Below are 26,742 nucleotides of genomic sequence, written 5' to 3' on the forward strand. Positions count from 1 at the left end.
GCTGTTGTCGATGAAGACACCCACAGTGCGAACCAAGTCGTTGCTCGGCATGATGTCGTCCTGCATCTACATCATTCGGGTATGCAGGTTACAGATGCGACCTCTTCAGGAGTTCCTGGGTGCTCGCTGGATACAGACGTCCGGAAGCTTCGGGGACAAGATCTCTCTGGATGACGAGTTCCGTCAGCGATAAGGTGGTGGGGCATACAGGGGCGTGGCTAACTAGCCATGGACTAGGTCGTGTTTCCGTGCAGAGCTCCTGATGATCCGACTCTTGTCCGAGAAACTACGCTACAAATATGCTATTCGAGACTTGAAACTGAAGGAAAGGTTGTTGGAATACATTTACAGCAGGAATCCTGAAGGGCAAGTCAACCATGTCTGCGGATCGGGAGATAATTAACTTTGTGTGGCGGCTTTGTGGAAACGTTGTTGCCAAGATGGCGGACAACAAAGGGAGCGGCATTGCTGCCCTGCGAATACCGGATTGCTGCTGCATTACACGTACTGTGAGGGAGGGGCTGCCTGCAGTAACAAAGGGCAAGCTTCGCTTTGTGTTGCAATATGGCGCCCCCGGGCCCGGATACATGTAGCAACTTGTGATTGCTACTGCCTACGAGGAAGCGCCGTGTGCTGAAGCGGCTCTTCACTGCCTGAGGAGACTGCGGGACCCTGCCGAACCCGCACAGAGTGCAGAGACGTCAGCTAAAGGAAATAAGAGCCGACCATTGCACTGAACGGCGAAAGGAAGAGGCGGTGCTCCCGGCCGAGCATCAAAGCAGTGCCCGCAGACGGACACAAAGTAACAGTAAGCGCTTACAGCAGCACGGCTCCCAGCCACTCATGAAAGCAGAGCAGCGTTCGACGACTGCTGGGTGCCGTGTAGGGACAAGCGGGCTGCGACGGTGGAAGCTGGCAGACAGCGGCATAAAGTGGTGTGTGCTGGCAGACGGTGTGGTCCCGTGCGCCATAGGCAGCAACGGTACACCTACGCACGGGACACACGGATCAGTGCTCTGAGGCCACAACAAACGGAACAGTGAAACTAATCAAGATTTGTCACAATAGTGACTGGGCACTGAGTGTGCGAAAGTGCACACTGACTACATTGACATCTGGTTACAATTAGGGCCACCCGGCTAGGTAACAGCAGCAAACCAAAGCACAGTGGAAGCTGGCCGGGCTACATCACACGCCCAGGTACTAACCCCATACATGGCTAAGACATTAAGTAAACAGCTGAGTTTGAGCTGTATGGGGACACCATGACTGCTGGGCAAAACCACGCACGCCATAGTGTGCAATAAGCATCAGAGGTGGCTTATCACTTGCATACTGTTGAGATGCAGGGACACCTGGCACGAAATGTATGAACGGATGGGGCGGATTGTAATGCTTGCAATATAATAAAAAGGCCCACAAACGGAACTCTTTCTGCCGCGGAAGTACCCAGCAATTAAAGACCACTGGGAGCACGGGCCCCGGAAGCATGCCACCAAGAACGCGGCATAGGGGGGACATGTGGGAGGACAAAGCCCACTCCAGGGTCGAGCCTGCGTGCCACATAGCAGGGTAGCCCACTGTCAGGAAGCGTGGGGTCAAGGGGGGGGTACTAAGGTTGTAGGAGCCACCTTAAGTAGATGTCACCTTTGCCCCCTTTGCAGATGTACTAGTTGCAGCACCATGCTAAAGCCAGGGAAAGACAGAACCAGGAAGAAACTACACTTCCCAGCATGCCTAGCTACGAAAACTACTGCCCAGGACCTACATTCACGCACACGGAGCCTGCAAAGTGCAGGACGATGCCCACACATACGCCCGAGCGTGTGCGCATGCGTGCAGGAACTCCAGCGCATGCGCGAACTATGCAAATTTGTTTGCGCTCGGCTTTTTGCCAGAACGGACGCATCCCAGAGGATCTCCGGGCTAGACGCGGGGCCAGACCTCGCCTGCAGAAAGCTCCTGCGGCCCCGAGACAAAAGCTAAGTTATTCTAATTCTCCCTAATCTCCACGGCAATCGGAACAGCCGCTTGTGAGAGGGAAGGATCCTGGTAACCCTGCAAAGACAATCCAAGGAGGGAGATCAAAGGGAGACCCGCTCCCTGGGGGGAATCTGTTGTTGCAGCCCAGAGCAGAACACTATCAACATGTGGCATCACCAGACTAGCATGCGCTTTTACTAACAAGAGACGGGCGCAGTCTAGAAAGAGCATACTAATTGTTTCCTTTTCGGCGCTGCTTCTTGTGGCGGAAACTACCGACTACTGTGTGAACTTCCCCTTCGTGAATGGACACAAACAGCCAGAACTAAGTGCTGATTTATTTATGTTTGGGTACTATTGAAAGGGCAGAGCAGTAGCTCATTTCGGGGAAGAACGTATTGCTTATATGTTGTGAATCTTCTATGTTAAAGCAGATTGGTGTGGGGAATTATTTTGGTAACTAGGGGCAAACTCAGTGCTGAACCATAACTGAGTGCTGCGCCTCGGGTTAACCAGAAGTGGCAAGGGGCACGCACAAAACAATGCTACAGAGTGACTTAGTGCAAAGGCACATACGAGAGTGTGAGTGTGAACCAAAACTGAATGTTCGTGGTTCGTGGAGGAGCTCACAGGACGGGAGCTCAGGAGCATGTTTTCCCTACAATTCCCCCTACCTACCCACCACCAGATTCCTAACCCTCAATCCGGTTTACCTAACTATCCGAAACACATCCAATCCAAGGACCCTAACCCTCTTTCCCCAAGGGGGTCACGGCGGCCTGCGTTTTGCCCTAAGCCAGGCGCCAAGACCGCCGAGGGGAGGCAGGTGTTCGTGCTGCTTCCGCGCTGGAGGAGAAGGAACGGAATCTGACACCCACCGAGGCCACCCAAGCACTGACTTGAAGAGGTGAAATTACAGTGACACAGGTGAGCTGATATATGACAAAGCGAGACGGCAGGATGTCGGTGAAAGGGGTGAAGTCCAGGAGTAAGCAACCCACTATGGACACCTATGCGAAGGCGCAACAGGCCCTTTCAACCCCGGCACAAAAGACTGGAGAGGCATCGGGGGATGACCCCCCTGAAGGAGAAAATCAACAAGTCCTAGCGGCCATAACGGCCTCGAGTGCTAAGTGGGGCACGGCGATGGCGGAACTGCGGACAACCCTAGAAAATAAAATAGATGCCGTGGGGATTGAAGTTACCTTGCTGAGGCAGGACGTTAGAGCGCTAGCAGAAAGAACTAGCGGATTGGAAAGCGCAGTAAAGACCAACACTGATGTAAGCACGAACAATGCGAAGGAGGTCCACATGCTCAAACAGCAGATTGCCAACCTCGAAAACAGGGTGGAGGAAGCAGGAGGACGGGCGAAACGGAACAACATCCGAGTGGTCGGCCTGCCTGAAGGAGAAGAAGGCCAGGACCCCACGGATTACGTGGAGAACATGATCCTGCAAGAAGTGGGAGCGGACAAACTCTTGCAGGGGTTCACGGTAGAGCGGGCACATCGAGCCCTTATGAGGAAACCACGGCCTGGAGCTCCTCCGAGGCCGATAATTGAGAAAATCTTGAATTACAAAGACGGGGAAAAGATTTTGGAGTATTTTCGTAAGGGCGGCACGATAGAAAGGGCCTCCTCTAGGGTTACAGCGTACCACGACTATACTGTGTTGGTGCAAAGGCAGTGATATAGTTATGTTGCGGTTAAGAGAAGATTACGTGCGGCAGACATCAAATACATGTTGTTGTACCCTGCAAAGTTGAATGTTCTACACAAAGGCAGAGCGCTGTTCTTTGACTCCCCGGAGGATGTGGAATTGTGGTTAGATCTACAGGGCTGCCCGGCGAGGAACGAGGAACAAGAATCCCAGGAACACGATAAGTGAAGACACTATGTCATGTATCCTGTGCGGGGGATAGCGGGGAATCCGGATATAGCGCCTTGAATTGCTTGATAGACACGGCGTAGCCCTTGAACTTTGTGACTTTATGGGACTGGAATATAGTTTGTCAAAAGCTAATGAAAATGTATTGGACGTAGCAACTTTAAAGAAATAGGACCGGCAGGACTGCACTTACCTACCGCCGAGATCTAGTAGAAAGGCGGCTAATAGGGCGGCCTATCCCTGCTGAGCCGCGAGTACGGGTTGTACCAGAAAGGGCTAGATGCGGGGGTGCCTGAGATCCAGGTATGGAGCTGGGCAACAGTTGGGGAGGGTGAAGTTGGGAAAGGGAAAGGGGGAGGGTGGGAGGGATGTGAGGGTGTTTGGGGTTAAAGGGAGTTTGAGTTGGGAAGCAAGCCTATATAGATTGAGATGGAAGTGGGATCTGGACCGCGCCAGTTGGAGGAGGAAGGGGATTCTAATGGGTCATGGGGGACCTTAAAATAATTACGTGGAACGTCAGGGGTCTTAATAGTTATCTAAAAAGGAATAAGGCTATGTTGTACATGCGCAGACAAAAAATAGATATTGCACTGTTGCAAGAGACGCACCTGACACGGGAAAAGATGGAGACGGTGGTGAAGAAATGGAAAGGGGTTGTGGTGGGCTCGGCATACTCTGCCTATGCTAGAGGAGTACTCATCTGGGTGATGCCACACGTCCCGTTCCAACAGCTACAGGTAGTGACGGAAACAGATGGGAGAATGGTCATATTGAGAGGATTAGTGGAGAACAGAGAGATAAGCATTGTGATTACATATGCCCCCAACCAAAATACCGCGGCATATTTCAGAACTCTGTGCCATAACCTCAGCCTATGCATGGGTGGGGCAGTGATTTGGGGAGGAGATTTTAACTGTGTACTAGACCCTAGGGTAGATAGATCGGATTGGAAGATGGATAGACCTGCCCCAGTGGCTAAAGCGCTGCAGACTCTGCTGGACGACTTCAGTCTAGCGGATGTGTGGAGAACAAGACACCCCCAAGATAGGCAATACTCGCATTACTCTGCCCCGCAGCAATTGCATATGAGATTGGACTACGTCTTTGCCACGTCGGACGTGGTGATGGAGTGTACCCTAGCAGAATATAAAGCGAGGGTCCTTTCGGACCACTCTACCCCTGGCCGTTGGGTGGCAATACTGCCCCCCGAGGGCAAGGATTCCAACATGGCGCCTTCGGCCAGAGGCGCTTAAGGGTCCCGTCTTCAGGGAAGATGTAAGAGAGGAGATTGTAAACTACTTTGAGACCAACACAGGTAGCGTTGATTCGGCGAGCACACTATGGGAAGCCTTCAAGGTGGTGATGAGAGGGGTAGCCATAGCTAAATCGAAAGGCCTACTAGGTGGGATTTTAGCTGATATGCATGAAACGGAAAGAGAACTGGAAAAGGTACTGAAGGAGGGAGGTGCAGACATGGAACTGATACTGAAACTGCAGCAGAAATGTGCGGAGCAATGGGAGAGACTATGTAACCTCAACTTTAAAAAATACATAGAGACAGCATGCGCGAGGGGATAAAATGGAAGGCTTCTGGCGTTGCTCTATAAGAGTGAAACTCCCAGACCCACGATTAGGACGATTGCGAGAGAAGATGGGAGTGTAGTTGACACTCAAGAAGGAGTTAATCAGGAATTTGCTGAATATTATAAGGTACTATATGGGGATGAGGGGGGTAGTAGTCTGGAGAGATCACGGAAACAATGGAGGACATAGGATTGCCTAGGATAAGTGTGGAAGAAAGGGAAGAGCTGGATGCACCGATTACCTTGGAGGAAGTGGTGAGGCAGCTGGCCACCAGTAAGACCCCGGGGTCAGACGGGTCCCCGAGCGAAATATTAGAAGGTATATAAGGAGGAAGTGCTCCCCCCAATGCTAGAAATGTTCAATGAGGCGTTTGAGGTGGGACGGCTGCCGGAGTCACTTAGAGAGGCGATCATAATACCGCTTCCCAAACCCAACAAGCCTGGGCATAGTTGTGGCTCCTACAGACCTCTGTCAATGTTGAACCAGGACAGCAAGATATTGACGGCTGTCCTGGGGAACAGATTGCGCAGAGTTATTGGCAAACTAATACACCCAGACCAGACAGGCTATGTCCCGAATAGAAATATAACTCAAAATCATAGATGACTCCATCGGGTGGCTGAGTGGGGGAGCTGGAATGAGGACGAAATGGCGATTGTGTCCTTAGACGCGGTCAAGGCTTTTGATTCAGTCAAATGGCCATGGCTGCTTGCCGCCTTGGCGAGCTATGGAATAGAGCCTGCATACATAAGGTGGGCAATGATGTTATATAGTGAACCGTTAGATAGGGTCAGAACAGGATCAGTGATATCTGACAGATGGCAACTAAGAAGGGGCAACAGGCAAGGTTGCCCATGGTCCCCAATGCTCTATATATTAGCCTTGGAGTCCTTAGCGATATACCTTAGGCAACAAAACGACGAAATAGGTATCGAGGTGAGTGGAGAACGACACCTGATTTCTCTGCATGCTGATGACCTGCTGCTGTACCTGAGGTATCCGGAGGAAAATCTCCAGTACATATTAGAAGCACTGTATAAATATGCTGGGCTGTCTGGCATAGCGGTGAATCCCCAGAAATCTAGTATCTTCCCGCTAGGTAGTTACAAAGGAATCTCTATGAAGAGGTTACCAGTGCTGCAAATACCATGGGCGGTTAGCACATTTAGGTATCTTGGAATAGACGTGTACCACACTGTGGAAGAAGAGCATAAACATAATACCGCCATTGGGAGAATTGAGAAGTGCATGAAGTTCTGGGCGAAGTTGCCCCTAGCAATGATGGGACGGGGGCGATGCTTAAGATGGTGCTCCTGCCCAGACTCCTGTATTATTTTGGAAATATCCCATATCTAATACCCAAGAAATGTTTCACCAAACTGGATAGCATGTGTAGGGAATTCCTTTGGCATGGCACCCAGAATAGAGTGGCATTATGGAAACTGCAGAACTTTTACGAAAAGGGGGGAATAAAGCTGCCCAATTATGAGATGTATTATATCGCAAGCCAACTGCAATATATAGCTAAGTGGCTTTCAGACAAACTGACCCCCGAATCCAGATTGTTTGGACAGGATTGTGCCCCATTTTATCTGAAAGAAATGATCTGGCTGCCCAAGTCAGAAATGGAAGGGCGTCCTAAAATGATGAAGCTCGGGTGGGAGATGTGGCGCCGAGCGTGCCAGATGATGGAAAACCCATACCCATGCTCCCCGCAGGTGCATTAGTCGCACTGGCGGGGGAAGATAAGCATCTGAGGATGATCCTCAGGAACCACTGGGAGGCGGTTGGAGTGGTAACAATGGGGGATGTTTGGCAGGAGGGGGACCATCACAGAGTTTGGAGTACTCGGGGAAGAGATGGGGTTACACATGGGCCAGTATATTACATATCACAGGATGATACAGAGAATCAGGAGAACATGGCCTGAAATGATATTGGCGGGAGAACCAGATGCTATTATAGACATGATATATGATATGACAGAAGGGGGGCATGAGATTTCCAGACTGTATGAGATGATGATGACCAAGGTCAGGAAGGAGTTAACACAATTGAGACTAGACTGGGAGGCAGAGGTGGGTGCCCCGCTAGAGGATGGGATGTGGGAACGTGCTCTGGCATACCACAAGGTGTCAAGAAATGCGAGACAAACAGATACAGCTATATATCACGCATAGAGCATACATGACACTAGAAAGGATTTCTAGATTCAAGGATGCTGGGAGCCAAGCATGTCCCAAATGTGATGAAGAAAAGGCTGGCATGGTGCACATGTTCTGGGCATGCCCAGTAATTGAGCGCTTCTGTGGGGAAGTAGCACAAAAACTAGAGGAAAAGGGGGTCGGGATGATTGTAAACACAGCATGGGCTTGCTTGCTGGGGCGGGTTCCCCAGACCGCAGAAACTTAAGCATGTTAACAAATTGAAAAACCTAGCATATGTGCTCGCAAAAAGGATTGACATGGGATGGAAGACATGTCATAAGCCACAGGTGGAGGTGTGGTGGAAGGATTTGCAAAAGTGGGCGGAGTCAGAAACCATGGTATGGCAAGAGGCAAGCACTATAGGGGGAGAGGAGGAGGCAGGAAGCCTGATGGCATGGAGATTATTAATAGCGGAACTGTTTGGAACAGTACAAAACCTGACCGGGTCCACGGGTTGCGAGACCCCACCACGTGAGGCAGATACAGAGGGTTTGGAACAAATAGGCTCATAAGGGGTGGGGGAGGGAGGAAGCAGTGACCAGAATAATTCAATAAACATTTGTATTGTTGATGCATACACTGCGTGTGTGGTTTGTATTGTTTTTGTTCGAATAAAATAACATTTTTGGGGGGAAAAAAAAAGTTGGTGGGGCGTACACTCCAACATCGCCCGGCACACAGGGTTTTAAAGCTCTCTGTACCAAGAGACAGTCACCATGGATGCTTCCTTGGAAGGCTGTGGAGCCCTTACCGGATGTCTGCACGCCAGAGACCTGTGGCTGCCGGAGGAGAAGGATCTCCTTATCAACATCCTGGAGCTACGGGCAGTGTTCTGGGCCCTCAAGTAATTCCTTCTATCTCTGAAGAGCAACGGGGTGAGGATCTTCATGGACAACACCTCAACAATGTTCTGCATCAAGAAACGGGGGGGGGCGCTCCCCAAGGAAGCGCAGGACTTGTGGCGCTGGGCCAGCAGACAAGCGATGTTCCTCTTCACCTGACGGGGGGGGGGTCAAGAACACCCATGCAGACTCCCTCAGCAGGGAATTGCGCTCCTGCCACTAGTGAGAACTTCGGCAGGACCAGGTGGACTGCATCTTTACCAAGTGGGGCAGGCCTCAGATCGATCTGTTTGCTACAGCGGCAAACTCCAAATAATAGACGTTTGCCAGCAGATTCCACCAACCGAGGAACCTGGGGGACGCGTTCTCCTTCCCATGGCAAGCGAAGTTTGTGTATGCATTTCCTCTGTTGCCTCTCCTGCTGAGTCATCAGCCCACTCACAGTGCCAATGCAAGATGATACCCATTGCCCCGGCGTGGCCGAGGCAGATTTGGTATTCAAACCTTCTCTGCGTGTCTGTCGCCCCCGGTCAAGCTGCCATTGTTTCTGGATCTTCTCACCAGAGAAGGAGGTACAATCCTTCACCACGACCCAGGATCACTGAACCTGAGGGCTTGGCTCCTTCAGCCCTAGAGTTTGGAGGATATGAGTTGCCTGTGGACTGCCGGGAGGTCCTTGCCAAGGCCAGGTCGTCCTCGACTTTGAAGTGCTACGGTCAGAAGTGGAAGCGTTTTGCTACATGATGCCATTCTCAGGAGATTACCCCTCTGAGGGTGTCAGCCCCTCCGATTCTTCCATACTTGCTATCTTTGGCCAAGGCCGGATTGGTGACTCCTCTATCGAGGTACATCTGGCGGCTATCTCCTGCTACATCAGGTCTCCAGAAAGATCTTCACTTTGGTCTCATCAACTCGTAAAGGAGTTCCTCAAAGGACTTTTTCGATCTTTCCTCCCGATGAAGACTCCTGCCCCGGTGTGAGAACTCGACATGGTGCTGACGAGGCTCATTGGGGGGGCCCCCTTCTAGCCTATGCATCAGGAACCTCTCAAGTTCCTCTCCTGGAAAACAGCTTTCCTTGTGGCCATCACCTCTGCTAGGAGCATAGGTGAGATCTAGGCCATATCCTTCAAACGGCCATACCGGGCTATCCGCGAGTCGAGGGTGGTGCTGCGGACGCAACCCTCTTTTATGCCGAAGGTTCAGTCGGAATTCCACCTCAACCAGTCTTTGGTGTTACCTTTTTTTTCCCAAAGCCTTTGTCACCGGCTGAAAGGGCCCTGCACTCGTTGGACGTTGCTCGTGCCCTGAAGTTCTACGTGGCACGCACAGTGTTTTTGGAAGACATCTCAACTGTTCGTGAACTTTGGTCCTGTGAACCATGGTAAGGCCTTGTCCAACGGTTCCATCTCAAGGTGGCTCTCCGGCTGCATCATGCCTTGGCATCGGTTGGCAAACCAACCGCTGCCCGGCCGTCTGGGAGCCCACTCCACCAGAGTGATCACTGCGACAACTGCGTTCCTGTCTCGTGTGCCCGTGCTGGACATCTGCAGGGTGGCTACATGGTCCACACCTACCTTCACGAAATTCTACTGCATCAACAGGAATTGCATGGATTCGGTCAAGGAGTGCTACGCAACCTGTTCGCTTGAGGTGAGTCTGTTCCGGAGTTAAGAGTTGATTGCTTCCGTTGAGCTTTGCCACCTCCCGTGGTTGTGTATTGCTGTACTGCTATCTATTCGTTATTAATGAGCATGTGAGCCCTTTCCAGACCCCATGCAGGAGAAGGAACACGTTACTTGCCTGTAACTATTGTTTTCCAGCATGGGTCTGGCATGGTTTCACATGTGAACCCTCCCTCTGTCCCCTCTTCAGCTCTTCTTGGTCATACTGCCACTTTAGTGCTTACCATATCTGAAGATGGCTGCCATGGGAGGGGCTTAGGGAGAGGACTGTCATTGGGTGGGGGCAGTATGGCTCACAGGACAGTGATTGGTTTAAAGGAGAAATACAGTTTGTAAGTGAAAGTGAAACCGTTTTTCCTTTTATGAGGATTCCATTCCCAGCCTGATGGGGAATATTCTTCAGCATGTGAATCCATGCCAGACCCATGCTGGAGAGCAATATTTACAGGTAGGTAAATTGTTCCTTTCTGCATTTCCTACTGTGCTTAGGTTTTTACCATTCTAGCTTCTTATTGAAAAGTATTATTACTTGTCTGAATGTTCGAGCTGTCTCAGGAGGTGGTGTGTCCCCCCACACGTTCGAGCTGTAGAACGCTGCAACAGGTCTTTGCTTGTTCGAATATTGTTCAGTCAGACTATTCTTTTTGACTAGATTTGGTAGCACACTAGTCTTTTTGATGGCTTTTAATGCATCCTGATGTATTTTTGTCAATAGTAATACTTGTTTCAAAGCCCCACTGAAGACAGCAACTCCTCTTTTTAAATGTTGCCTTATTGGCACGTATGGTTACCAGGATAGTGGACTGCAATAGTGCCCGAGGCTGTACCTTGGTCGGTTTTCTCACACAGATGGTTGTTCTTATTGCAGGCCCATAGCAGCACATTGTGTTTTTTTGTTTTAACAACGCTAGACCGCAGTGTGGCCATTTTATTGCAATGGTATCCACTTTTTTCCGAGAGAGAGAGAAAACACGAACGAGAGAACACCATGGCTGCCTTGTGTTTTTAGTCTAGTCATTTAGCACCTGACTTTTTTACACTACATATACATTTTTCATGTTCGGAATGGCGATCTTAGTTTTTCTGCATGAACTTCGACTCCAAGCTTACAAATGTTAACCTGTCTGAACAGAATCGAGCTTTAACTGCACCTAGCGGAGTGTGTTTTGCCAAAGTCCTCAATGTGTGTGTCCGCCAAACGGAGAGGATGCTGGCCTCCACTGATTGCCAAAATGCTTGAAAGGTGTATGGTCACTCCAAGCCCAGGGAATATGTGCATCGGTGGGGCCAGAGCAATTTTGAAAGCTCCTCATGTCAGCACATGTCGTTTTCCGCATGTACACTTTTCCTGAATGAAGCTCCACCGCTTTCAAAGCAACACGGGATTTGCAAATAAAACCGATTGCAGGAGGGGGAGGTTAAGGGAAGGGGAGAAGAGAAATGCGGGCTGCAGGGGTCTCCAGTGCTTTTCGAAAAAGGGAGGGATTTAAGACATGGGGAGGCTGACCCACTGACTGGAAGCAGGCTGCCATGTAAAGAGTGTGTGTGTGTTAGCAGGGGCTAATGTATCGGTTGCTCTGGAAAGGGATGCGACTTGTGTGCTTCATGACAAATATAGTGGCAGGAGGGATTCAGGAAAAGTGGCTTTCGGGAAAAGGCCATAGAACCCAGTTTGTAAGTCTACTAACTATAACGGGTCATGTGTACTGAGGATCCTGCTACTTCTCAACAAGAGGGAACAATGTGTGGCGAGCTCTCCCCTGGATGCATCAGGAACAGTCAGATCTTCCACCATTGCAACTACTCTGGGCTTCACTGAAACTCCAGGCTTTGTGTTGCAGGAGACCAGAGAGAGTTATTTATGTTGTCCAAAAGTGCTTGCTCCATCGTGTATTCATCAGGCCATCCACGCCTTCCATCTGTTGCCAGATGGCTGCTTGCAGTCCTTGATGCCAATAACCTTATGCGCGAAAAAAGAAAGCTCGAACTAATATCTGCACTCTTATCCCTGGTCATTGAACTCCAGCAGCCTCATCTACTTATTGAAGGATTTCTCAATCCGGCCGCCACTGGTCCTGTTCTGCTATGCCTGGGCGCTCTGCCTGCAGCCACATCTCCTGGACACAAGACCGTGTAATTGTCTGCTTCCAAATTCTTCTCTCACCTTTGCAATCTTTTTTGTGGGCCTCTTGTCTGTCGCCTTGTGCATCACCTACAAACAAGTTAACTCTTAACTGTTTTAATCTATTGCTGGGAGCTGCTTCTTGCCTTTGTTCCATTGATCTCTATGGTATTGCCATTTGTTAGATATCTGCTCAAAATGGTTGCTTACTCATGGCTTAGGGGCCACATCATTGTTTTTAATACTCTATTTATGATTTTGCATACTTACCTCAATGTAGATATTTCCTGTATGCACAGTTTTATATAAAGAGAATGTTTTCAGAAGTAGAACTATTGGTGTGAATGAGCATGAACCCTGGACTGTTCTGCCCAGTTACCCCTGTGCGTCAGGAGTAATGTAAGGGGTAAATCCTACATATCACTAAGAGGTTTTTCTCTCTTTGTCTTGAACACTTTTGGAAAATCAACCTAAGCTTTTAGATCGCGATGCCTTGTCTTCAAATGTTAGACATGAAACATGATTTGCCTTTGTTAGTTTGTCCTTTTCAGACTTCTCAGAAAATACTTATTTGGGATTTGAGGGAGATGGGGAGGCAATTTCTGGGATTTGAGAGCTAGAGTAATTTCAGACTATTAACGCAAAAGCATTATGCAGATGTCTTTGTATAAGGAAAAACGCTTGGGAAAACTGGCTGCCCTGCTTTTTGCCACAATGTTTTCTTGTGTAGTGTAGATGTGTGCTAATGCTGACATACTTGTATCTAAATGGCGGGAAACCAAGCTGATTGACCATCAGCTGGCAGGCTTACGACATCGTGCCACTTCCTTATTGTTCACACTCTCCACATCCCATGGGATTCTTGTTTACTTTGGAGATTGTATTGAAATGGGCATGACATGATTATTACCCATCTAAAAGTAAAGACATCCCCCACCTTCCTCTTTCTCTCATTGTTTCCCTCATCACTGGCTATCTCTAACATTGGTTGCCTCTGTTACAGGGCAGAGGACAGGTGAATTCCTGGGTACGGAGTGTGACAATAACAATGACACAGGCCTCGCTCCTGAGAACGCGCTGGATAATTCGCTGTGCTATGAGGTCTGCTTAGCCGGTGAGTGGCAGTCTGCTGAACATGAACTTGCAACTTTGTGAACTACTAACACCCCTATACCCACCAAAAAACTAAAGTGGCTGACTAGTCATGCAGGATGCATGCGCAAATGTTATTGGACACTGAATGGAGGCCCTGTGTAGATGGCTTGTCACAAAGAACCACTAAAAAAATCTTGCGTTCACCACTTTGTTTCCATAATTAATCTTCCTGATCCAGAGAAGCCACCATCTCCAGCCATAGTGAAGCTTTAGATCATCTTCCTTGGTTGGAGAGGATTGTATGCAATCTACTATTAGTTTGGCCAAAACTTTGTTTGATCAATAACAGAGTGATGCTCTCTCATTCAGGTCTCAGATGAGACCTTTGCAATAATGCCTTACCCTTTAAAGTCCAGTACTACTCATTTGTTCTGTCACCCTCTAATGTAGATATTCTCTTGAACAACCCTTTGACCCACAGAGCTGGAAAAGGCCCTTCCTTTCTCAAATGCTGTGTAATTCCAAGTTGGGTTAGTTTACATCTGTCTGAGTGATTAGCACCGTCCCAATTCCATCTAATCAGTAGTTCTGGGTGGACAGTAACCTCTTGGCAATGAAGGCAGACATTCAGCATTCAATCACTGCTGTTTTATTGTATACATGATGGAAGTTGTTGTGTTTATTACTTCCTCCATTCTCCCAGTCAGCTTACCATTACCACCTGCCACCTCCTCTATTCATGTGCAAAGTTAGATGGCTTGATAGTCATGTAACGCCCCCAAATGGGTACTAGTCATGACAGCTGTTCAGTGATTTCTTGTTGCTAGATTGCTAGGGTGGGCAGATGCATGAGGCTGTCTACTGGGTTCCACCAAACAAGTAGTGCTGCCTTTAAGCTAATCGCAGGATCTTTTAGAGTAGGAGTGTTCTGATGATATACGTGTGTTGTCCAATATTCCACCTCCTTGCCAAACCCTGCCTTCCACGGTTCATTTTGCTAAACTACGGGGTTCTCCTAGTTAACCCTATATTGTACTACAATTTTCTTAGTCCTAAAAGAAAAATGGTAAAGGTGTACCCTTTCCAACCTAAATACTGAAACCTTTCCTGTGCTCCTTACTGATACCCCAGGTAATGGTTGTCACTGCCATGTCTTTGCTTATCCTGTCGGACCTATCTATGTACCCTCTCTGGGTCTGCGCGTCTGCCTGTCTTTCCTATTTCTTTGGTATTCTCTCCCATTGATCTGAAAGTTCATGTTCACGTGCCAACACTGTTTCTTCAACCCCTGCTTGTACCTGAATGCCAGAGTTGCCTGATGACTGCAAATATATTGACAAGTTTATTAGAAACCAGATTTCGTGTCTTGGGTTCACTGAACGTGTGGGGTTAGGCATCATTGTAGTGACATGTAATCACCTGCCATAGAGAATACTTTGACATCTGAATCTGCTGCATTGTCTGTAGCTCTGACATGACTTCTTTAGTCTGTAGGAAACGATGTAATGTTGGCGTTCCTAGTCTTCAAAAAGGCCCTGTTGTTGGAACCTATTGCTCATTGGAACTCCATCTTGCTTAAAGCTGCAAAATCTGATCTTGCTCCTCAGGCTCCAAAATTAGAGCTCTCCACCTGGTAAAATGTCGAAATCTGAGTTTTCTACCTAAATGTTCTAGGCTGGAACTGAGAAATTGCTCACTGCCATCTTGCCGCACCACAAGATGCCCTAGTAGTGAGTAGCTCTGTGTCCATGGCAGCTGGTCAAGGTTCACTGAAAAGGGGGTCAATTTTAAAAACTGTGAAACCAGACAAATTTCCCCTACACGTGGTCTATTTACTTTTTGCACGTCGTTATTCACTGGAGGCCAGAATCTTCTGAGCTCATCATTAGTATCAATAAATTTGCAGTCACTTTGCTGGCAGCTCTGACCTTTCCCTCCTACCCTCTTTGTGTTTATCCTCTTCCTGTCTGTCTGGGTTGCAGCACCCACCTTGCCTGCATATGGATTTGATACAGTGGTTCTCAACCAGACCTGCAAACCAAAACCCCAAATTTTGAACCAGTCAGTCACTCCATTCATTGGCATCTGGGGGTGGTCGTTGAAAGAAAAACAAAAGGCTTGGCTTAAAACGAATTATTAAAATTGCAAATCAATGCACCTAACTGCTCAAATACACCGAAATAGGTGTAAAGAAAACAAAATGTGCCATGTAAAGAGTGCCAGACTGGTGTAGAGGTAAACTGTTGATTTTCCATTCAGCTAATACATGCAAAAGGGCTTCATAGATGGCAGATGCTGTCGCTCGTCGGAGCTTTCACTGGCACTGGCCCATTGTGTCATTTCCTGGTTCTTTTACAGCCCATTCTGCCTCAGAGTGCATTGCAAGAAAACCATCCTTGTTATTGGCTTGCGGCTTTAAAACCTTGAGAAGCACCGGTCTGGGCAGGGGTGGACTGGCCTTTAGGGAACTCTGGAGATTTCCCGGTGGGCCTCTGCACCCTGGGCCTCTTTTCTGTGGTATTTCCAAATATTCTCATAGGAAAAGCATTGGGCTTGCTGGACAATGTGTCATATATGGCCACTTTGAACTTTATTTCCATAATTCCATATGCTTGTATTGTTTGTTGATAGCTCGAAATTGACCACCCTCATGCAAATGTGCTGCTGTTCTCCACTCAGATGTGTAACTCCCATCCCGACCACTGTGTACATATTCCTGGTTTGTTCAAATGGTGGGAAATACTGCTGAAATGCTGCAGCACGGTTTGAGTGATGGGGTGCTTTTATTTGACCACGTTCCTTTCTGCAAGTAACTGAAGCACAGGTACACGTTAGCTCTGCTACGTTGTCTCGGTTTAGAAGCAGGTTGCTACTCCTTTAAAAGGATCACAGCATCCCCAGATGCCAATAAGAGACTACATTAGGCAGAACTCCAACATTGTGTTTTTCATAGTCGGCATTTTTCTTTGAATATCGACCCGGCAGGCTACCGATAATGCATGTGTGCAGTCAAAGTATTTCTCTTTTAGACTGACGGCGTTACTTTAAGAGCCAGGTTTGTCTTTTTAGGGTAAAAGAGTTTCTACCCTAGACGCCATCTTTGCTTCATTTCTATGTTTCTGTGAGGATACAAGAGCGCTTCAGTTTATTATAGTAAAAATAATATGCATTAGTCATCCATATTTGAAAGTGTAACTCAGCAATGTACTTATATTTGGTCTAATCAATGCTTTTATATGTTTTTATTATTGCACCCGCATGTTGCCTAACACCACACTTGAAATTCCTCATGAAGCTGTGAATTTTCAGTGGTTTGGATAGTTATGTTAAATGTTAAAGGTATTTGTACTGCGCACCGTCACCAACGGCGTTGGTCCCCGGGCGCATCAGATTTTTATTTTGTAATCTAGGTACAGTGGACGAATTGTACACTATCATTTGATATCCGCGACAGGCAAGGTCTCTTGGCTCATTTGTTGTGGTTTTTTGTTCTTGTAGCTGAAGCAGTTGCTTTCAGTCTGAAGGCCCCCCCATTTCCTGCTAGTCCCCTTACATTTATTCTCGGGAACTTTGCAAGTCACCTTGAGAAAGGTTCAAGCATGGCTTGTCACAAACATTGTTTGGCCCACATCCAGAAGTCTGCATGTTTTGAGCAATGGGGTCCAATAATCCTGAAGGAGAAACAGATGAAGGCTCTGTAACAAAGAGGCAAAGGGGACAAATGGCAGACTGTTTAAGAACTCTTCTTTAAGGGTGTGGGTTTTCAGAATGTCAAAGATCACTTTAATCTTTGCAAATATTTCCACGGGAATAGACCTAATTTTCAAGATAGTATTACTCTCCGGCAATACAATCTTTTTGAGTTTTTCAATTCTTCAGACTTAGACAGGAGATGTAAGGGGGGAAAGAGGCAAGTTGAATTATCTTGGAATCCCTTAAGAGTGGCTTCAGCGGCTCGAAAGCAACAGTATCTATTACCCTGCTAATCTGAGGGCATCTGCTCTTATAACCCTTATGGACCCTTAAGGTGGCCAACACAAGAGATGCATCAGTATGTCTGAAAAAACTCTTTCTAATGCTTGTAAATTAGTCAATTTCGAATTGAATCATTCACTTCGGAGATAAAGAATGTTTCCTATAGTTAAGGCCAGTATTGATAGACTGTAACAGCAGCCATTGCCTCTTGTTGTTTTACAAGGTATCCTGCATTGAACATCCGATTCTGTAATTGATACTTTATAATAGGAACCATGTTACCATGTGAGTCAGTGGGAAAGCTGTCAGCCCTCAGAAACCAACTGGAGGGTTCATTTCTGGGGCAATTTATACCATTATTTTGCAAGTCCGTTTGTGTTCTCCAAGTAATTACTTCAGTGTTTTAAAGTAAAATATACTAAGCATACTGTACCGCCTAAAGGCACTCCCGTTAAAACAAGTGGGTTGGCTGGACCAAATTAAGGGAAAAATACTAAGAACCATCATAAATGTTCCTGCGTCAATTCCAGTAGAAGCTTTGAGATTGGAGTATGGCTTGGTATCACTGAAATCCATTTTGTACTTGCAAAGAACATTGCTCTATTGTAAACTGACATCCACATATGTGAACACCAATCCTCTGATTTTAATGGGCAGGAGGCCAGTGGGACTAACTAAAAATGGGTTTGTGAGAGAGATGAGACAGTCTGCCATCACATATCATGACACCCTTAATCTTCCTCTTTCCATACTAACCAGTTATTCTGTGGTGGAGTTTACCGTAAAGAAACAGTCAAAGGTATGGGATAGAATAAAAAGTGCTGACCACCTTGCCTCAAAGGCAAGATGCAATGAATATTCACGCCAGGCTTTTGAGCCGGGCGCACTTCGGTCCTATTTGAAAAAACCCTGTCCTCGTGACCTGAGGCGTTTCATCCTATGCCTTTGACTGAATATCTTGCCCATAGCTGAATATACTGGGGCCTGGAAGGGGATCCCAGTGGAGACTTGTCTGTGCTCCAAATATTTGGAGTAGACCCGTCACCTACTGACCACCTGCCCAATTATAAAGCTTCAGTATTGGAAGGGATACAATACATTTGTAACCTCTGAGCAATAATTCTGCAGCTCTTTGATTGGTGCTGAATCGATGGTAAGAACCGCTGCAGCGGGAGGCAGTCTGACAGATTGAAGTGAAATCAATTATAGAGTAATGGGGAATTGTTGATAGGCACCTCATTAACTTTATTTTATTTTTCTTTAGCTATTATAAGGTGTAAATGTGATATTTTAAATGAAATTATGTTGTAATACATGTGCTTAAGGTTGTATTTAAAACTAAATGCACAAGAAAATATGTAAAAAATATACAATAAATTCAAATAAAATACTTCATGGCAGTTCGTCTTTAAAAACATCTTATTTCCCTACCCCCAGCAGTTCGATGTAGGAAGCAGAGCATAGCTCTTGATAGGTTCACGCTCTTTGACAAAACCGTGGTTGCCATTTACTACATGAAAACATAAAGCGATGTGCAGAACCATAGCTGCTTCGTTCTCCAAAAAAGTCTTCACCGTATAGTGAGCCTCTTTTTAAGGTCACTGCAGTTTCCAACCAACTGGTTTATTTCTCTTACTGAATTAGTCAAAAGGTTTTTATGCACTTCAGGGTGGTCAGCCCTCCTTTTAGAACTAAGTAGGTAGAGGTCAAACGCAATACAGATCTTGCATGCTGCCACTTTAGTTTCAACAAGAGTGGATTGCTATAAATTCATGTTAAAGAAAGTTTCCATTTTGTAAAGGAATTGCATGCCCTGATGCCATCCCAGGGCCAAATGTTAACCTCAAACATACATATGTTGAACAAGCAAGTGAGCCTTTAAAACATGCAAAAAGTAAAGATAAATGGGTCCTCAACCCAGCATCCCGCAATCCAGAGGCTTTTTCCATACTTTTTTGTAGCATAGAAAAACACCAGATTTCTCAGCACTTTGTTGTATTATAAACGTTAAGAAAATAAACAGATTTGTTTGGTGGCAAAAGTCAACATTGTTCTTCTAAAGTGTTTCTTGTGCAATATTGGTTCACAATCATCAGCTCTTCATTGGCATTCATACATTTGGAATATTTCTGCCCAGATGCAAGATATCAGAACAAATTTTTATTATTGAGAAATAATTATATAAACTAGTAAATTACATGAATTTCTTAGATTAAGTAATATTATGAAATCCGGCCTATCTAGCCAGTTCTGACTTCCAATTTCCCATTATTATAAGCATGGGTGTTTGTTTTTCGTTGTATCTGGCTCAGAGAGATTCCAATCATGGAAGAAAAGGCAGCTTTAACCAGGCATGTAATGCATCCTACTAGCAGTTACAGCCATTCTTTCTTCCAACCACACCCAAGTCTCTTGCACCAGAGAAGCCACTGATGCATCTGATTGGTTGAGTTTTTCACCTCAGATACTATCATCTATCCCGCAGGTGATTTTCTGAATTTCTGAATTTTATGGAAGGGCTGCACAAAGTCTTATTATCCTAGTATCAATAACGTGGCAGACGTCTGTAGTATTTGAAGCACTGCAACTGAGGGGGCCTGAAAGAACTCTCGTTCCTCTAATACCAAGGCTGGTGAAACTCATCATGAAGAATTTTCAGACTCAGTCCCACCCCCATGTAGGCAGAGATGGGACAAAAATACTGAGTCCCACATGTGGACCTTTTTAAGGAAGGGTGCAACAGCAGATTCCTTCATTCAGGCAGCTATGTAAAAAACCAGCCCAATTCACATACCAACCTACCTTGACCAATCCAGGCCCGGAGAGTAGATGCCTGGACATGAGTGGAAAGATTTGCTGTATTTATTTTCGCTATGACTATTAGGGCAGCAAGGCAGCAAGCTCTCTTGAGCTACTTTGAAGGTACCATTCACTCTGGTATTCACTTGAATGAATGGCCAATACTTACTGACAAGTGGTAGGCTCGCCTAGAGATTGGGGGCTGCACGCTTGCGCCCCAAGTCTTTGGTGCATCAAAGGACTTTGTAGAAATGTTTGGAAAAATGTGCTGTCATGACCACACCATGAGGTACTTATCTTGGGGGTGGCTGACGGGCATAAAGTTAACTGCCACTCTGAAACATCACTGCTTGGATTCGCAGCAGATGAGGAGGTTACTAGGATAAAAATAAATACAAAGACATTGAAATTTGACAGCGTAGATTCCAAAAAGTTTGTTTTATCTCCCCTTCAGCATAAAGTACTACCATCAGAGGCAACAGCCCTCCTACTACATGAGAATGTCTTCTCGATATTTTCAGTCCCCACCAACATCTGATTAAACATCAGAGTTTCCAGAACAAAAGAGGTCAAAACCAACCAACTAATACAAAACCAGCCACATGTATCCCTCTCCATAAACAATGAATCCTTGCAACCTTTCACCAGAGCGCACCCAGGTGGGAGGAAGGATTTCAAGACACCTGTTTGCATGGACATTTCTGATATGAGACAATTGGGTGCACAGACATTATTCAGACTCATTCTTCTGTTCCTTTGCTCTCTATGCTCATCTAACTCCCATTTCTCCCCCTCTGTCCCCCGTTTCTGGTTCCCATCTTGATCTTATTTTCTCCTCTTATCTATTGACCTCCTCTGTGTCTGCTGTTCCAGTTTACTCCTCTGATCACAGTTTACTTCTTTTTGCCATTTTTCCCTTTCCCTGTCGTCTTTCCACCTTTCATGCTTCTCCTTATCACACCGGTTATCACTGCGATTATTGAGCCTTCAACACCCACCCCTTTATTTGTTTCGTCTTGTTTCTTCCATATTCCTTCTCATTCTGCTTTTGCAACTCTTTCTGCTGACGATGCTGCTTCTTTACTTTCTTCTTCTCTGGACACTCTTTAGCCGGCTTCCGCTTTCTCACCCACGTGTAAACCTTCAGAACCATGGCTTACGCCAAAACTCCACTCCAAACGCCAAACTCTTCACCACATGGAACACCGTTGGCATGAGTCCCATTCAGATTCTGATTCCTTTTCACCATCTTCGTTTCACTCTTCCTACGATGATGCCCTCCTCTCTGCTAAGCGCTTCTATTATTGAGATCTCCTTAACTCTTACTCCTATCACCCTCACCGTCTTTTCAAAACTTTGGCATGTATACTTTTTCCTGCTTCTGCCGATCTTACTCTGATCTCTACCCTTTCGGCCACTGATCTTCCTTCTACGTTTTCTTCTGTTCTGCTGTAGTTCCTCCTTCTTGTAATACTCCCGTTTCGCCTCAATCCACTGTCTTGTCTTCTCTTCCACTCTCTACTTCTGATACTGCACTCCTCTTGATTAGAGCCCACTTTACCTCTGCCCCTTCTGACTCTATCCCTTCTTCCCTCATTCCTAAGGTCTATCCTTTTTTTCTGTCTTATCTAACATCCTTTTAACATTTCTCTACTCTCCTTCTCTTTTCCTACATCCTTCAAGCATGCCACTATTCTTTCCATCTTAAAAGAAAGCATTCTCTTAACTTATCTCTTCTTTCTTACCTCCTTGAAGCTCCTGGAGTCTCTTGTTTACTCTCAAGTCTCTCCCTTTGGTTATGTCTAATTCTATTCTTCCTTGTTTCCAATCTGGTATTCATGCTTACCATTTTACTGAGGCTGCACTATTCTCTTTGTGAGTCTCTTCTTTCTGCACGTCATTCGAAACACTCTTCTTATTAATTCCTCTTGATTTATATACCACTTTCAACACCGTCTATCACTCTTTGCTTCTTTCTTCCCTGTTCTCCCTTAGGTTCTCCGGCTCTGTCCTTCTCCGGTTTAAATCCTACTTGTCTGATTGTACGTATTCCGTGTTTTGGGCTGGTAAATCTTCTTCCACTTTTCCTTCCTGCATGGTGTTCCCTACGGGTCTGTCGTGGGTCCTTTTCTGTTTTCTCTTTACACCTCCCCTGCTTCAATTATTTCTTCTTTTGAGTTGTCACAATGACATCAACTTTTCCTATCCTTATCTTTCTCCCCTACTATCCATTCTACCTTAACGTCATCCATTGTAACTTAACTTCATGTCTCTTGGCCATCAAATCTTGGATATCTGATTATTATCTTGTTCTCAATTCCTCTAAAACTGAAGTCCTTTTCTTTACTGCAGCCACTATACCCCCTCCTCTAGCTCCTACATTGGATTCCTTCCCCCTCTCTTCTCTCTATCTCGCTTTCTGCTTGTAATCTTGATCTTCACTGATTCCTCGCTTTCCTTTTTTCTTCATATTTCCCAGTGGTCGAAGTGTACGAAAAGTAGTAGTGGAACAATGTTCCCTGCTGGTCTGCACCCACTCCCCACAAGCCTCATCACCACACCACCTCCCACACACAATATACACCCCCAAACACTTGCACCTGCTGTTTAAGGGAACGTGCAGTGCACTGAAAGTGCAAGTTTCAACTTCTTCCCAGACTTTTATTTTAAAACGAAACCATTCCGGAATGGTTCCTTTCTAAAATAAAAGTAGAGGAGCTGTAAAAGGTAATTTAAAAAAGTAGAGGAGCACCGCTCCCGACCGCTCCCGCTCACTTCGACCACTGATATTTCCTTAATTTTTTGTTCTTGTCGGGCACACCTTTATAACATTCGTATGGCTAGACCCTTCCTTACATTCCTTGTTGCTAAGTTACGGATTTCTTCTCTTATATTTCTCGTCTTTTCTATTGTTCCCGTTTTCTTTTTGGCATCCCGGTCTCTCTCCTTGGCCCTTTGAAGTCTATTTTTTTATGCTTGTTTACACATCCCGGCTGGCAAGAAACATTGCAATTTCCTGAGATTTGTGGGAAGCAACCATAGTTTTCAATACAAAGTGTGTCCATTGTATTGTATTTATTTGTATAGCGCTCCAAGCCCTCAGGCAACTGGGCACATTTCTTGATACATGAGTTACAGAATTTACAGTTAGTCATATTCATATACGTTTGTACACATCACAGGAAATATGTAATATAAGGTCATATAGTCACCATATAGACATCAAAAATATTTACACAGTAGTAGTGCTAGAATTTCGTGGAATTTCACGAGGGTAAGTTGTGCGTCAGGGTCTGCAGGATTAGTTTTCATTCAGCATGAGCCAGGATTTGGCTGCTTCCCGGAATTTGTTGAATGAGGGTTCTAGTCTGTTTGCTGGTAGTGTGTTCCAAGTTTTGGCTGCGAGGACTGGGAAGCTTTTTCCTCCTGCTTTTTGCATTTGAACCTTGGTATGATCAGGTCATTGGATAGGGATGATCTGGTTTGTCTAACTGAAGTGTTCAGGTTGAATTTATTGCATAGTTATGTTGGTGTTTGGCTGTGTAAACATTTATGTGCGAGGGTCTTGAGCTTCACTCTTGGATTAATTCTGCACCAAGAGTATTCTCGAAGTGCTCGTCAGTGGTGCCATCCCACCTGAGAACACGTGCAATGAAAAAGTCAGCACAGAGGACCTTTACCAATGACTTCCTGTGAGGGAAACTCCCGGTGAGAATTGTGACATAAGAATTGCCTCTGAATTGAAATGCAGAAAACTGATGAGTCATTTATCCATAAAAACATTGAAATATTCATAAGCCTTCCAGGCACTAGGAATTGGACACTTAGTGACTGGGTGGCATTTAAGATCACCAAGCAATAAAAGATAAGAGAGCCATGAGGAAGAGCTTTGCTTGAAAAACGTGTTAGCCCATGTTAGAAGTACAATTTAACTGCAAATAAAAATATGTAACACAATTTAAGCATAAAGCTCATATTTCTCTGTTCGTAGGATTGGTTGTATCAGCAGAGTATTTTCATAGCTGATAATCCGAAAAATGAAAAGCAAAAATGTGTACCTAAAAATTGATACATAAAGGAGGTTCAGTTAAATTTCCAAGAGACATCCCAATCTCTACACAAGATATTGGTGTACCCATATCCTGATGACTGGCTGATCGAGGGCACTTCACCGGAACAAGCGGGATTGGTCTATGGAACAACAGTAGCTGTTTTGGAAGCCCTAGATCTCTGGCTGAAGCTCTTCATTTTCTTGGAACAACTCTGAATACCATAGACTGAAAAGTGTGCCTTTCAGGCAAATTGAAGCATGATGGTCTGAAGAAGGAACCAAACCTTAAAAGCTAGCTAGATTTCCCTTCTAAGAACTATGGCCTCCTATATTTGGAGGCTACTCAAGGAATGCTTGTAGATCCTGTAAGGAGTGTCTCAGCCATACTCGGGTGCAAAAGCCGCTTTCCAATGGTGGTGCCCATGGGGACAACCTTCTTCAAGACACAACCTTTCAGCCATTACTAACCAAACAATCGATTTTTATAGATGCATCAATTAGATGGAGCGTCCATATGGACCATCTGATTTATTCAGAGTACATGGTCGGTTATATCAAAGAGATACCACATGAACATGTTGGAGTTGAGAGGCGTTAACTTGGCATTGAAAGTTTTACTGCCTTTCATTAACACAAGTCGAAATCTCAAACAGACAAACACAACCACTATTCATTACCTAAACAAACAAGAAGGCACGAAATTGACCACACTCTCGAAGGACAGGGAGGACAGTGGCAATATGTATCCTGAAAATGATATGCAAGCAGGCACTCCCAAGTCAGTGGTCTTAAACATTTGTTTCATTCCAAGCCCCCTCAAGAAAAATGTTTTCAAGTTGGACCCCATGATCAGTGGGGCTGCTGGATGAGGTATAGCATAGTTTTGAAGCGACCATCTCTACTCATGGTTACATGGGGTAGTTGTGAGCAGATAGCATGCCAAGTGACCAAGTGCCCACACACTCAGACATACCGCTCAACGTCAGGTCTCCAAAGTGAGTGAAATGGGAGGGTCTCAAGATTTCATTATCAGCATTTTTTGGTTCGTACAATTAATCCAATAAGAATGACACGATCAAAAAGAGGTTGTGCTGAGCGGTTTGCTTTTATGGCCGAGGGGTTGAGACAGAAGCCTGCTGCACAATGTTTGATTAAGGATGGGATTTACAGTGTAGTACAGCAAGCTACTCCCTTGCATCCTTATGTCCATTTCTAAATTCCTTATTGCTGCCTCATTGTCTCATTACCGTTTTCTGTCTTGCCCTACTTCCCCATACAGTCCTCCCTGATAATTCTAGCTCTGCTGTTCACTTTTCCTTCTTCACATCACTGCAATTATTCTGTCTCCCCTCTTCCTTGTCGGTCTTGACTGCCTTTTTAACCCATTCTCCTATATTCTCACCTTCCCAATTGCACACTCCTTCTCATCCCCTAATTTTCTGTCCTTTTCTATCCTTGTTAAACACTTCCATCTCTTCTCTCCCTCCAGTTCTATCTCTTATTTCTCTTGCCCCCCACCAGCCAATTCTGTATTTTGACTCTCTATCATGTAGCCTGTCTTCGATTTCTCCTGATCTGCATGCTCTATCTCTCCTCCACACCTATTATTTATCTTTTCCCATTCAATTCTGCCTCTTCTTTTTATTTCCTGTTCCTAGGTTTCCTTTTTTTTATTCCTACTTATATTACAGTTCCCCAACGGTTCTCTTTCCACATCTTTTAATCTTTCTTTTTTTCAACCCTCCTTTCAGTTATCTCACTCATCCTGTCTCCCTCTCTCTTAGCCTCCAACTCTACTTCTTTACCCCCTCCTTTCTGATTCTGGCTGTCACCATTCAAACTAACTTGTGCTCTGTCTCTCCCTCCTATTTCACCTATTCTAGCTCACCTTGCTTTTCTGCCCTGCTCTTGTTCCTTCCTATCCTGTCTCTTCCTCTTATTCTGGGTCTCACTCTTATTCTGTCCCTCACATTCTGTCTCAGCCTCCTATTTGCTCTCTCTCCTTTCCAGTCTGTCCCCCCACCTGTCTTGTGTTTCCTTTCAATTCTGTCCTTGTCTCTCCCAACTATTCTGTCTCTTCCTACCTACCTATAACGTCTCTTCCCACCTATTCCGTCTCTTCCCACATAGTCGTTCTCTTCCCACCTAGTTCTCTTTCCTCCTAGTTGGTTTGATTCTGTATGTCCCGCCTAGTCTGTCTCAGCCCCCTCTTCTGTTCTATTCTGTCTATCCTATTCTTTCACCCCCCCTTTCTGTGTCCCACTCTTATGTTCTAATCTGTCCCCCGCATTTGTTCTAACTCCCCCGCCCCCTCCAACTTTCTCTCCCTCTTCTTCTCTCTTACTCCATCTCTCCTTCCTGTTCTATCACCGTCTTATTCTGTTCCAGTTGGTGCTTTGTCTCTCACTTGCATAGTGAGTATGTCTGTATCTCGCCTAGTCCAAGTATGCCTCTCCCTCCAATTCTGTCTGTCTCCTCCCTCCTTTACCAACTTTAATAATGTGTACTTTTCT

General features: G+C 45.9%; 1 protein-coding gene across 6 annotated transcripts in view; it reads left to right on the forward strand.

Moving 5' to 3' along the window:
• RNF157 (ring finger protein 157) overlaps positions 1 to 26,742 on the forward strand; it is a 1,722,220-nt gene that overhangs the window by 1,370,020 nt on the left and 325,458 nt on the right. For 5 of the 6 annotated variants that reach the window (XM_069654703.1, XM_069654700.1, XM_069654699.1 and 2 more), the window contains one exon: positions 13,313 to 13,423. The exons of the other annotated variant lie outside the window; for it this stretch is intronic. In XM_069654703.1, coding sequence (XP_069510804.1) covers positions 13,313 to 13,423 — 111 coding nt within the window. The remainder of the gene's footprint in view (positions 1 to 13,312; positions 13,424 to 26,742) is intronic. 6 annotated transcript variants of the gene reach the window in all.

This window comes from Ambystoma mexicanum, chromosome 3q, assembly GCF_040938575.1.
Source record: "Ambystoma mexicanum isolate Mex_15411 chromosome 3q, UKY_AmexF1_1, whole genome shotgun sequence".
NCBI lineage: Eukaryota > Metazoa > Chordata > Amphibia > Caudata > Ambystomatidae > Ambystoma > Ambystoma mexicanum.